The sequence below is a fragment of the Penicillium maclennaniae genome (assembly GCF_028827695.1).
Source record: "Penicillium maclennaniae strain IBT 15551 chromosome Unknown utg000007l:1.0-4884863.0:1.0-4888362.0, whole genome shotgun sequence".
NCBI lineage: Eukaryota > Fungi > Ascomycota > Eurotiomycetes > Eurotiales > Aspergillaceae > Penicillium > Penicillium maclennaniae.
The window spans coordinates 796,952-809,885 of record NW_026623219.1 but is presented as its reverse complement, the minus strand read 5'-3'; the positions used below and the strand labels follow the sequence as shown (position 1 = coordinate 809,885).

Here is a 12,934-nt window from a genome sequence, read left to right as displayed (position 1 = left end):
TGTTGCTTTATCTTTATCGGCGTTATGAGCCTTACTTTTTCTTCTATGAGATTATAGGATCTTAGACGAGATGACGAATCTATCTTTGCATTTTCACTTTACTCTTATATGACTACTCTCGATGACCGAACAGGGTATCTGGTTTGGGATTATCGCTTGACATCTTGATCAAAGTTCATTCGTAAGGTAATTCGTACAAGAAATGGTCCGCTGTGCGAAGTAGTAAAGTGCAGCGCATTGAAGTGGAGGTGGCATCAGTGCGTCATGTGCCAACGACGAAAACAATGGGTATTCGTGTCCAAACAAACGAAAGAAAAACAATTTATAAAGCGAGAAAATTCAACTGCTCGTGGGTACCATACAACAGAAACGAGGATACCGTCTGTAACTTCGAATCCCGCGTCATCAGGGCTATCATGAATATGGAATGGAAATCAGTCCGATGTGATCGAAAGACTGTCGTAACGAGTTCATGCGTCATCATGAGTGATGATCATCGGGATAGGGTGGTGGTGGCCGATATGGATCTGGCATTGGCATGGGGACTGCTTCGCGGAGGGGACCATCGGCTGGGTAGAGGTGTTGTGCGTCATGTTGTGCAAGGTACGGGTTGCGGTGGTCGAGATCGTCGTAGGAAGAGGCGGTGTCATTATTGTAGAAGCGGCCCGGATTCTCATGCTCATGCATGTAACTATCAGAATCGGATGCGTACGGTGAAGTGCCCAGGTGTGCAGCCTCGGGGTTAGACTGCGCATTAGCGAGGAGAATCTCGCCTTCCTCGTCTGCGGCGTAACGAGTTGTTCGGCCACCAGGCACCACGGCAGCACCTGTGTATGCCGTTGCATTGGTTACGACTCCAGCGTCCGGGGGCTCAAGGCCAATGCTCTCGTGGTGTGCCTGATAGCTGGGATCCTCCATACGGTGCTTGCGTCCAACGGCGAGCCAACGCACACTGCGACCAACTGCTTTGAACAGATCAAGAGGATTCATTGCATCAACCAGGGCTCTCATGCCGTAGCGGCCACCCTCATAGGTTGCTTTGCCGTTGCCGAAGAAGTCGCTCACTTCGCCTTGATTCGCGTTGGTAATGGCATAGGGCTTCCAGGAGAAGGCCCATAGGTGCATGATAGAGAAGAGAAACATTTCAATGTTGATCATCAACTCCGGCAAAGCATACTTTAGATCCTGAATCGCAACCTTTTTGGTTGCGCTCACTGCTCCGCTAGAGATGAGTAGACTGATGAACGTCTGAAGAAAAAAAGTGTTCAGTAGGCACCCAAAGCTGGCGACATTGTGAGACATACCGATTGCCAAAATGACAAGAAGATCACCAGCTTAATGGATAAAATCTTCGCGAAGGGATGGTACTCCGCGATGTCCTTGTTAATCTGGAGGTAAAACTGAATCAGGCAGTACATGGCGATGGTGACGCAGACAGCCTCGATGACGAGAACCTGCAGTTTAGAGTGTAAACGGACTGGCTCTTTTGAACAAGGCAAGATAGAGAACACATACCCAAATATGCGCAAAGGCCGGACTTAGCGACTCTTCACAATAGGTACCTGTGGCTTGTGTGATGACCGAGACGATGGTCATCAAAACCCGCATGACGCAGTACTGGAAAACACCAGCCCAGATAATCTACATAATCACTCCATTAGCTCCCCATTTCGACAAGCCAAAGCGCGCGTTCTCTCACGTTAAACCACGTCAACCCACTGCGCGGGTTTCTCCACGCCCCGCGGTGTCCGAAACAACACTTCCAGCTCTGGAACCAACTCAACGGCCACAGCCACGCCTTAGGCTGAATTCTACGGAAATAGTCCTTCTGACTATGTAGGTCGGGGGCAATGTAGTGGCACATTAGGGAGAAGAAGGCGGAGATACAGAAGGCTTCGTAGCAGTCACCGATGACCTCGAAATAGACGGAATCATTGTAGAAGAGGATACTGAGCCAGGCGACGATGGAGTAGACGGGTACCATAAATAGAATGCGAATAATGCTGCGCGCAAGAAATTATTTCCGTTAGCAATGTTCCCGCGTCCGATGACAACATTCAGCCGAACTCACTGGCGCTGGTGTATGGGCTTGCTATAATGTGTCGCATGACCCATAATCAGGAAGATGGAGACGAGGCAGGCCAGCAGGGCACATACGCCGCCGACGATCAAGCTAAGGGAGTGGAAGGTAATGCCGCCATCCCAAAGATCCGTTTCCGAGACTGTCGCAAGTCAGTAAGATCCCATGGGAGGGGGTTGTTTCTCAGCATAGGCGCACTCGTCTGATGCTCTGCGGTGGCATTGCACACGGTCCAGCCCATTCTGGATCAAAGGTGGTAGTCTGCGGGGAGTGTTGAAAGGGGAAGAAAAGGTACGGAGTAAGCGGAGGGTCTTTTTTCCCGTTTATCTCTTATCCGCGATCAGGGAGGCGCCGCCACCATCAACAATGAAGTAGTGGGAAATTAAAAGGGCGAAACAATGTGGCTCGTGTCATGTCCAAGCCACTTGTGTGAGAAATTGACAATGGGAACAGATTGAACAAATTTCCAAGAGGGTGATCGTCGGGGCTTGGAACTGTCTATTTTTATTTCGGGCTCCAGTTTTTTGTGGTGCCTGGAAGTTTGGTTCCAGGAACGGAAATCAACTCGTGTAATTTCGAGGCTGTGTCAGCTATGATATATGTGTCTGTCCAGCACGCCGCATCTCTTGGCATTTCTTTTATTTTCAGTATGCAGTATTCACTAAGTTAGGGTCGACGACCACGCCCTCGTCCACCACGGTCCTGACGTCGCTGCAGAGCCGCCGCTCCATATTCCGGGCCAACATCGACAAAATAGTCCTTGTCTTCAAAAGTGATCCGGCGCATCTCGTCTCCGCCGCGGCGTGGGAATTCTCCTTTCCGTAGCAACTCGTCAAATTGGTCCAAACGCTTGTCAGCAATCGGCCGTGGAACGGGGAGATAGTAGAGCTTGGGTTTGGCTGTAGTGGATTTGAAAAGTTCGTCCAAGGGTTTGAAGCCCTGTCCGGCTCGTGCTGGGGGCGGGGCGTTGGAAGCGCGCTCAATCTGACCGTGACTGCCGCGCGGTCCTAGCGGCGGTGTACGGGTAAAGCCAGGTTCGCGAGGTCGCGATGGAGCCGGGTGGTTTGCTCCAGCTTCAGTCAGGCTAGCCGTTGTCACATCGTCGGTTGTCTCGTATGCGACTTCCCAGCGCACCGGGGGACCGGCCCGGTCCTGCGAAGCCTCTTCAGTACGAATCCATTCTTGAACCTTTTGGTCGGGGATAAAATCCACCCAGAGGTTCTTGCGATTCCGCTCATCAGGCCACACTCTTCCGTGAAGTGCGGAGCGCACACGTGTTGCTGCGGCAATGTCACTGAACTGGACGAAGCAGTGCGTTTTGATGGAGTCGAGGAAAAATTGTTGAACGACGTCCGGGTTTGGGGATGCGCCCGAAGGAGACGCGACGCTGATCAGGTGCTTGCGCAATGCAAGAGGCTGGAGAGGACGCATGAGCCCGTCAATGTAGAGAGAGGCGGTTGCGGGATGCCGTGCAGGCTCCACGTCGGCATCTTCCATAATAACGTCCTTGGAGGGAGCATGGTCTGGCTCGGTGGGAGCGAATAGACCCTTAAACCGGGCATCCTTCGCCGGCACTGGAGCCTCTTTTATCTGTACCTCTGGCATCTCTTGCGCACTTGTGCTTTCCTCTCGGGGAACAAAAAATTTGTCGTCTAAAGAGGCAGATTGGGAGCTGTCATCTTTGGCCCGGGCCTTCTTGTTCGCAACTGCCCCTGGTGTTGGAACGGGGCTCTGACTGCGGCGCTTACGCTTTCTTTTATCCTCCAGAGCCTCTTCGATTGGAAGTGGTGTAGAAAGTTCTGTGTTTGCCTCCGAGATCAGAGGCGCCGAGAGTCTAGCTTTCTCAGCAGATATCGCGAAATCAGCCCGATCGATTTGATCGGCGATGCCAGGTGCCTGCTCAACTGGATCAGATTCGGCAGCCTCCTTGGTCGCTTCAACAGATGGCTCAGTAGGAGCAGCTGGCGTCTGGTTCTCAGATTCTGCAGGTTCTTCATTTTCCGTTGCTTGCTTGGGCGTGGGTGGGCTAGGTACATTCGTTTCTTCGTGAGTGGTATCAATCAAAGGAGTGGCTTGTGAAAACTTGGTCTCTTCTGTCACCGGCCCTTCTGGTCCCTTAGGTTCTTCGGTTTGTGTTTCTTCGAGGTCTGGCTCTTCGATTGGCGGCTCTTGCGCCTGGGAAGCGGGTTCTGTGGATTCTAGCTGCGATTCGGGCTTGATAGTTGAAGACTCGGCGGCTTCTGGCTTTGCGACTTCGGGCTCTGCGGCTTCAGCTTCGGGAGCAGCCTCGCTCGTTTGGCCTTTGGCATCCTCTTCAAGTAGCTTGTCGATGAAGTGCTGTTTAAGGCGAAGCCCGGTCTGGGGGATGCCGCGCTTCTTGAGCTCCACTTTCAGGTCGGCGACCTTCAAAGAGGAGTAATCAGCCATTGTGCATAGACATAGATTGAGCAAAGCGCAATCCCGGGAAGGTTGCAATTGCAGGGATCGAATCCGGGGACGCGCCGGAATGCGCGACGATGATGTAGGCGCTACACCAAATTAGGCTAGCGTAAGTATCGGACTTTTTAAGTTCTGACATCCAGTAAAAAGCAACTAGAAGAGTTGCATACTTTTGGAACTGCCCATCACTTGTCGACGATAAAGTCAAAATAAATTAAGCTTGTGCTTCTTAAAGTATTGACGCCCTAAATGAGGCACCCGACCATGCGAAATCTTATAAATTGATGTCTCTTTCATTTCACTGTATGTTCTGTCTTCTTACCATGGAGCGCTGCGGTCGTGTATCGCAATGACTCGCGCCATACTGAATCACTGCTGGTATAGTCATTCTGTAATATAGTCGACAGAATACATAGGAGGGACTAGGATCTTGGGACATTATTGGTCACTTAGCCGCGACTTCAAGTGCTTTCCCGAGGCATTGTAACTATCGGCCGTATCAATACATGTGAATTGGCTCCACTCGAATAGTAGATCTCATATACTTTGAATAAAAAGGTATACACCTATTGACGATTTTTTTGAGAGTGAAGCCGCGGGGGAAGTGCTTTTTATGAAAAATCTATGGATGGGTTCGTCCACAGTTCACAGGGCAGGTATACACAGCAACCACACTAGTCCACAACTCCCTGCGGCAGGAAAGCAACATAGTCCAACGGGGCAGGCTCAACACCATCAGGCTTTCCAACGATCTTCAACACATCGCCCCTCTTGACCCTCACATCGCGGAACTTGATACGCATAGCAGAATGCCCATCCAAGTAGATGGAAGGCGTATGACTGAGGGTATCCTCACTATTACCATCCCACTCACCGATCGGATGACCATTCAAGAGGACTTTCCAGTGAGATTTACCTCCGTACAGATCATAATAATTCAAAGCAAGATCGTAAGTTCCGGAGGGGAAGTCAACCTTAGTGGTAGCTGTACCCACGGTATCATTGGAAGCGGTGACGATAGCGATGGAACCGGACGCTGTCTCAAATGGGCTGACAGTGTAGGCCTTATAGCCATCAAGCTTCATGTTCTCAGCTTCAATGCGCCATGGATGATGACCAACGCGCTTGGAGGAATCTGAGATTCCTGAGAGATTATGGTAGTAGTTATTGATTGCATCACGCCAAACGATTGAGTGGCCTGTTTGATAGTCGAAACGATGACGGATATGGTTGTATCGCTCTTCATCAATTTTGCCTTTCAGCGACTCCCATTGTGTAAGGAAGCCTTGTGCTGATTCGGCACCACTGTAGTGCGCGTCATAGAAATGCTGAATGACGGTCTTGCCAGAATGGAGACGGTGTGTGTAGTTGACATGGTGGAACCAGAGAATCAGATCATCTGGAGTGGTGCTGAGGTCTTCGTACATAGCTGCGATCTCGTCTGGATATTGACCTGAGAATCCAGTTCCATTTGAGACAGTGCGGTCCATTCCAATGGACGTGGAGTCTGCACGGGTCCATTGGCCCCAGCCATTGCCGTCCTGTGATTGAGGGTTGGGGCCGTAATGAGTGTACAAAATATCGGTCAATGTCTGGATGCCCAAATTACCGCTGTAGTTCTCGTAAGCGGGCCAGGATTCCATGGAAATTTGGGTTAAAGTGTTGAGGACGGTGCGGTCAAGGCCAAATGTCAGACGAATCCAGTCTTGGAGGATGGCTTCGGGATCGTCTGCTGCGTTCCATGCTAAGCGGCCGTATCCATAGAGGTTAGACATAGACAAGTGGCTACCGAGCCAGGTCGTATTGGTGCCGACATTCACGACAGCTGCAGATCCTCCAAGCTTTCGGTCGAAGCGCTTGCCTGTGATGATATCACGGACCAATGATTCCTTGTGGCCGACACGAAGGTCAAAGTCCAAAACGGTTTTCCAAAGAGGAGCAAGATACACAAGATGGGATTGTTGCCCGAGGTACTCTTGTGTCACCTCTAATTCAATAGCGGTGTTTGTATTGAGCAAGTTTGCGAATAGAGGCGAGGTAGGTTCGCGGACCTGGAAGTCGATTGGACCGAATTTAATTTGGACAACCACATTCTCTTCAAACTCCCCCGTCAAGAGGCTTGAAAATGTCAACTGCAGCCTTGGCGCGATCTGCGTACCAGTTCGACTCATTGAGCTGGTTGTAGACAAATGCACGGAACATGACTATGCCCCCATACGGCTGCAACGCCTTGGCAAAAAGATTCGCTCCTTGAGACAAGGTACGATTGTACACCGCAGGACCTGGTTCACCTTCGGAATCTGCCTTGACAAGGTATCCAGCCATATCAGGCACGTTCTGGTAGAGTTGTTCCGTAATGGTTGACCACCAGTTGATAACGGACGTATCAAGAGGATCGTAGGTGTTGAGTCCACCAAGCGTTTCAGGAGACGCAAAGTTGAGTGAGATCCCGATCTTCACTCCATATGGGCGGAAGGCGTCAGCGATTCGACCCAGTCCTTTGAGGTTCTCAGGCGTCAGGAGAGTAGCATTGGCATTGACGTTGTTGACGACCACGGCATTGATCCGAACAGAAGCTAGGAGACGCCCATACTGCTTGACACGAGAGAGGTCTTCGACGACACCTCCGTCTTTGAAGAAGATCGACGGACCACCGTACCCTCGCTCGATACGTCCATCCATGTTATCCCATTGATTGACCCATCGAATCGGGGCAGAAGGGTTAGAGGCGTATGCGACTTCGGAGAAATTCCCTTGTGCCAGCATCGATAGATACTCAAAAGCACCGTATAAGGCGCCTCTATCGTTGGAGCCAAGAATTTGGACTTTGTCACCCCAGGTGCTAAGCCAAAAACCATCCTCTTCCAATTCAGGGATTCCACTCAAACTTCCGCAGGTTTCGCGATATTGCCCGAAGGTACCAATCACAATGGATGAGGATGCCCTACATGGGCCATGAGTGATTTGAGCGTGAACATCATATATGCTCTTCAAACCTGTCTGCAGCTCTGAGCCTGCGACGTATATGGGGCTCGTCTCAGTCGCATTGAGGACGACAATGTTGGCGGGGACCTTCGATGGGCATTGACCAGTACACGATAGTGGTGCATATCGCAGCCAACCGTCCAAGCCATTCTCAGCGGCAACGACGCCTAGAGACGCGAACAAGAAAAGAACGCGCATGTTGCAGATCATAACCCCTCAACATCAGACATTTGGGAAAGGAAGCGTACCCCGGAGCTTCTTATGCCAACTCGCAAATGAGCCCCCCCCTCGATCGCATATGCTAGGATGATGCAAGGTAATTCCCGGAGACTTCAGGCTAAAGCTGCGAATGGTAGTTTTAACCCGAGGATTGCCCGGCATTTTCAGGCTATAGTTGCTGGGACTAATCGCTGAGGTGCAAAGTGCACTGGGTGGATACCCAGATTTCCCCGCAAACACTGGCGTGGGGGTCGGCGCATCCTTTAGTAGGGCAAACAAGGGATAGCGTGATAGCGTGATGCTGTAAGGAAATGGGACGAGAAGATAACGCGTAGAGTGTTGCATCATTTATTAGGCTATTTCTATAAAGACCTTTTCCCAAGGTGGGCTATCATTCTTGATTATTCTTGATTTTCGCCCAGATGGCCCCAGCTCCTGATTTTGTGTATAGTCGTGCAACAGCAAGATCGAAGTCATAAATTCATCAGATGCCATGTGTTGCAGTATTGACTGAACAGCGGTGGGCAATCTTTCATGCCACAAGTGGGTATGATACGTTTACTCCTGGCTCAAGATGTCGGAGTCTCCAGAGTCCAAGACGGCCATGACGGAGCAGCGGAAGAGCTTACCGCAGGCAGTGCCAAGTTCAATCTATAGAGTATTAGTTCATTCGCTCTCCGGGATCTCTTGACGAGATCCCATCGCTGAGCAACTTCACTCTCCGAAGTGGACTTTCCCGGCTTCTTCTCTGAGTAGCAAAGCTGACAGGCAGCTGCAACGTCTCACGGATGAGAGTCGACTTGGGCGGGGTGAACGTACGTTGTTGCCGTTGAAGTGATGGACGGGGGTCTTGGCAAGCATGGCGTAGTACTCAAGCTCAGACTTGCGCAGAGGAGGGCAGTTGGCAGAGATGAGGACGAGTTTGGCCTTGCCGGAGCGGAGGGTCTTCATGGTGGACTTGTTACCCATGGTGACTGCAGGGAATTAGCGATAATCGAATGTGCGGAACGTGGCGAGACGAACCCTTGCCGGACTTCATGACGAGGGCAAGGCGGGAGGAAATGTTGTCAGAAGACTTGGTCTTGGCCATTGTGACGGTATTGAAGGGAGATGGTGAAGAAAAGGGATCGAAGACGAAGTTGGGTAAAGTTGAAGGGAATCAAAGAGGGAATTTTCGGGGCGTGAAAAATCAGCCACCGAATGTGGATTCACCGCCCGGACCATTTGACGAATTGCGGGACCGCGGGGATCCTGACTCATTTGGTGGGAGACTAATTCTTCGCCGTTCTTCTCTGTTCTTGTCCTTTTCATATATTCATTCAAATTGAAAATGGCCTCCCAAAGCAGTCCTTCTACTGCACGACTCCGTCAGTCTATCCCCTTGTCCCAATTGACCAAGACGGCTACTAAATCCCGTAGAGAGAGTCGAAGCGCAGCCGGAGAACCCATATGCCCGCCTGATTGAGGATCAATCGATTGCGATAATTCCTTCTTTCACCCTGGAATCTGGTGACACATTGTACAATGTTCCCGTGGCTTACACCACCCGTGGTGTTTTGGCACCCAATGGCGATAATGTCTTGGTGATCTGTCACGCCCTCAGTGGCAGCGCCGATGTCGCAGATTGGTGGGGTCCCCTCCTTGGAGGTCCCGGTCAAGCCTTCGATGTGTCTCGATTCTTCGTGGTTTGCCTCAACAGTCTCGGAAGCCCGTATGGCAGTGCGAGTGCGGTCACTTATAAGGATAACAAACCTGAAAATGGTTACTATGGACCCGAGTTCCCTCTCACCACTGTTCGTGACGACGTGAACATCCACAAGATGGTCCTGGACGACCTTGGTGTCAAACAAATTGCCGCAGTGGTCGGTGGCTCCATGGGTGGTATGCTCACTCTCGAGTATGCATTCTTTGGAAAAGACTACGTGCGCGCTATTGTACCGATTGCAACCTCTGCTCGCCACTCTGCCTGGTGCATTAGCTGGGGCGAGGCACAGCGACAGAGCATATACAGTGATCCCAAGTACGATGATGGGTACTATCCCTTCAATGACCCGCCGTCGACTGGTCTCGGAGCAGCGCGCATGTCGGCGTTGCTCACCTATCGCAGCCGCAACTCCTTCGAGTCGCGCTTTGGCCGGAATGTACCAGACCCTAGCAAGCGGCAAAGCATCAATGGCGCCGAGAAGGCACCTACCCCTCCCAATGAGCACTGGGCCATCCACAACGATGGTCACCTCTCGTCTCGCTCGGAGAGCAGACAAAACTCCCCCACCCCTGCTCCGCAGACGGAAGTCCAGTATATGGATCCGCAATTCTCTGGCACCAAGATCTTGTCGGCCCCGTCCCCGGCCCCGACCAACCTGACAGGTCGCCCACGTCCCCCGACCTACTTCTCCGCTCAGTCGTATCTTCGATACCAGGGAGAGAAGTTTGTCAACCGATTTGACGCCAATTGCTACATTGCCATGACCCGCAAGCTTGATACTCACGACGTGTCTCGAAATCGTACCAGCCAGGATACGGAGGATCCCGTACGCGAGGCCCTTTCCAGAATTGAGCAGCCCGCTCTGGTACTCGGTATTGAGTCCGACGGTCTTTTCACCTTCGCCGAGCAGGAGGAAATCGCCGCCGGCATTCCCAACTCATGTCTCAAGCGCATTGACAGCCCCGAGGGCCATGATGCTTTCCTCTTGCAGTTTGAGCAGGTCAACCGCCACATTGTCGAGTTTTTCCACGAGGTTCTGCCCGACATCATGGCTCATACTAGTGCCGAGGGCGCCGCAGCTTTGGCCAGTGTCAGCAACTTGACCAAGAGCAGTACCTTTGGTGAGGCCGAGGTTGAGGATATTACCGCATGGTAAAATCCCCGCCCAGAATTCTGCATTCGGGCGCAGGTCATTCTGCCGCCATCCCATGTCCCCCGTCCTAGACATGGAATCCCACCCAGCTGAGTTCAGTGTGGATTCGCGTCCTGGTGGGAGGCCGTGGCGCACAGGGGAAGTTAAGGTTGCTGTTCTTTTTTCCGTTTCGCTAGTCAGGGAGATGAGCATCCAACTGCCTCTCTCGAATCTCACTGGACCTTAAATCCATGTCGAGATGACTGCACAAGAAGCATCCAACTGCTCTCCATCAGGCCCACCCTCTGGCTCACTTTTTCCCTCAAGAGGAAAAGCACTCGGGGGGTTGATGGGTCACTTCATGAAGCCGCTAACCGGTGAAATTCCGGGTCTCGTGCTGCGACAGCGTGTCGCTTTTACTTTTCAAGATAGAGAATAGACAACAGGCTGTATGGCCCTTTTTCTAGTAACAGGAGTGTTGTGCAACTTAGTAGAGATTCTTCGTTCATCCTTCTTTTAAAGTACTGTATAAAGGAGACCAGTCGACCAGACCGGTGCATTTCCGCTGTTCGGGCCCCTCGTCGTATACTAGCAAGCCGACGAACGCAATGGACGCCCTTGTGAATTTCGTCGGAAGACTCGTTCCCAGTCGGGCTCCAGCCGGGAATTGCGAAACTGATACCACAATAGCATGAGGAAATGAAAAAAATGGCAAAACATTGTGGGTCTCAACCTGGTCGAAGCCCTTTTTTAGGGACCGAGCTGAAATATTCCTGTTATATTTGACTTTATTAGCACGTTCAGCAGGATCATTCCATTTGCGAATCACATACTAGCGACATAGACTCCAATATCATAGTAAGGGTCCATCCAATCGACCTTCTTATCCGTCGAGAGAGTTGCTGTGAAATGTATGACTCCGTCTTTTGCCATCGCATCAACAAAAAGGCTTTTCTTGATTCTTTGTAGAATCTTTATGCAAGCTTAACTTTTTCTATACTGTCCTGTGGCCAATTCAGATTCAAGTACAATAAGCCTGGAATCGATTAGCTGGCTTAAAGTCCCCGGCAATCCCTAAATACGGACAACATACCAGAATGCACAAAGGTGGCGGCAAGCTCCTCAATGGCCGATCTTTCAAGTTCATGTTTCTGATTGAAATGCAAGACTTTTCGAAATTTATCACCACTGGCGATGTTGATGCTCGGAAGGCTGCTCATGACAAAGTGTTTGATTCTGCACGCCTGATAGAAGACAAGGCCAAGGTGGAATCAGCGGGATCTTAACACGAGACCGTTGCAAATCAAAAGCTGTCACAGAAACGTATGAGGAATGAATACTTTTACAGCCCGATATTTGTTTGTACCGGCCGTCACTTCATGCCGCATGTCTTTTTCGTTCTGGATAGACTTCCTCGCTGAACAGGTATTCGTGACAGCAAAATCCCCGTGGGCATTTTTGAATGAGGCCAACAACGACTTATAGACGTAGATATTGGCAAAGCCAACTTGTAGTCCACCATCTCCTCATGACGAGCTTGAAGATGCTGTGTGGCTTCAAATTCAATGTCGCGCGTCAAGGCTAGAACGGAAAACGATCACTGTGCCCTTGAGTAAAGCTGCCACCAGGCCTTGGCCTTGGGTACTAACAGCACCGAGCACCGCAATGACTGGAGGGTCTACAGTCAGTTGGGTTGGAAGCCATTGAGTAGAGGTTGAAGAGATGATTGATCGTTTGAAGCGGGAAGCACGGAGTTGTCTGGGTTGACTATAGTTTCAGGCTTGGAGGTCAATAAGAGACAGCATGGGTGGATGATACAGCCTCGCTTTGTATGCGAACGAAGAGTGACGGTATACTTCACGGCAGCAAACCTCGGCGGTCCCGATGGCGCTGGGTCCCTAGGTGGATCCACAGTGCGCATCTGAGTTCCGAACTTGTAATTGAAGACATGATATCATTGAATCCGGTTGCTACTGATTCTCGTGTCTCTTCACTATACGAGTGGAGAGAGTTTTTCCTCCGTAGAGAATCTATATGTTGAGGTGAAGAAGATTTTATCGGCAGAGATTGTATAACTTTTCAAGGACTACGGATCCGAGCGTGCCCAGTCTTCAGTCGACTGGAAACAATATAAAGATATTAAAATCCATTTTGTGCTTCACACAGGGCACTATAGACTCGAGGGGACATGCGAAAGCTTACTTTTGCTCGAACATCCCCATGGGTTCAACCTTTCGAGTTGCATGTATGTGACAATGTGGATAAGGAAGGACACTTCTTCATTACCAAATCATTGCCACTTGGGAATGACCAAGACTTCGGATTACCGCGGTTTAGTGATTGGAATTGATGTGGAACACAATCCCTTCCAAAA

At 50.8% G+C, this 12,934-nt stretch overlaps 6 protein-coding genes across 6 annotated transcripts; 2 read left to right on the top strand and 4 right to left on the bottom strand.

Annotated features, from left to right (window-relative positions):
- Positions 1 to 480: 480 nt before the first annotated feature.
- On the bottom strand, positions 481 to 2,321 carry N7477_007510 (OSTA/TMEM184 family protein; the record flags this gene model as incomplete). Its single annotated transcript, XM_056969173.1, has 6 exons — positions 481 to 1,248; positions 1,305 to 1,454; positions 1,516 to 1,641; positions 1,700 to 2,003; positions 2,072 to 2,222; positions 2,279 to 2,321. The coding sequence occupies 6 exons, from the start codon at positions 2,319 to 2,321 to the stop codon at positions 481 to 483; spliced, it is 1,542 nt and encodes a 513-aa protein (XP_056819205.1).
- Positions 2,322 to 2,746: 425 nt separating this feature from the next.
- Positions 2,747 to 4,507, bottom strand: N7477_007509 (SAP domain protein; the record flags this gene model as incomplete). Its single annotated transcript, XM_056969172.1, has 1 exon — positions 2,747 to 4,507. One exon carries the CDS (start codon positions 4,505 to 4,507, stop codon positions 2,747 to 2,749), a length of 1,761 nt encoding a protein of 586 aa, XP_056819204.1.
- Positions 4,508 to 5,193: 686 nt separating this feature from the next.
- On the bottom strand, positions 5,194 to 7,702 carry aguA (alpha-glucuronidase; the record flags this gene model as incomplete). The annotated part of the gene is made up of 2 exons (XM_056969171.1): positions 5,194 to 6,637; positions 6,678 to 7,702. 2 exons carry the CDS (start codon positions 7,700 to 7,702, stop codon positions 5,194 to 5,196), a joined length of 2,469 nt encoding a protein of 822 aa, XP_056819203.1.
- Positions 7,703 to 8,281: 579 nt separating this feature from the next.
- Positions 8,282 to 8,813, bottom strand: N7477_007507 (60S ribosomal protein eL30; the record flags this gene model as incomplete). Its single annotated transcript, XM_056969170.1, has 3 exons — positions 8,282 to 8,374; positions 8,543 to 8,697; positions 8,747 to 8,813. The coding sequence occupies 3 exons, from the start codon at positions 8,811 to 8,813 to the stop codon at positions 8,282 to 8,284; spliced, it is 315 nt and encodes a 104-aa protein (XP_056819202.1).
- Positions 8,814 to 9,053: 240 nt separating this feature from the next.
- met2 (homoserine O-acetyltransferase) lies at positions 9,054 to 10,584 on the top strand (the record flags this gene model as incomplete). Its single annotated transcript, XM_056969169.1, has 2 exons — positions 9,054 to 9,090; positions 9,143 to 10,584. 2 exons carry the CDS (start codon positions 9,054 to 9,056, stop codon positions 10,582 to 10,584), a joined length of 1,479 nt encoding a protein of 492 aa, XP_056819201.1.
- Positions 10,585 to 11,657: 1,073 nt separating this feature from the next.
- On the top strand, positions 11,658 to 11,846 carry N7477_007505 (uncharacterized protein; the record flags this gene model as incomplete). Its single annotated transcript, XM_056969168.1, has 1 exon — positions 11,658 to 11,846. One exon carries the CDS (start codon positions 11,658 to 11,660, stop codon positions 11,844 to 11,846), a length of 189 nt encoding a protein of 62 aa, XP_056819200.1.
- Positions 11,847 to 12,934: the final 1,088 nt, after the last annotated feature.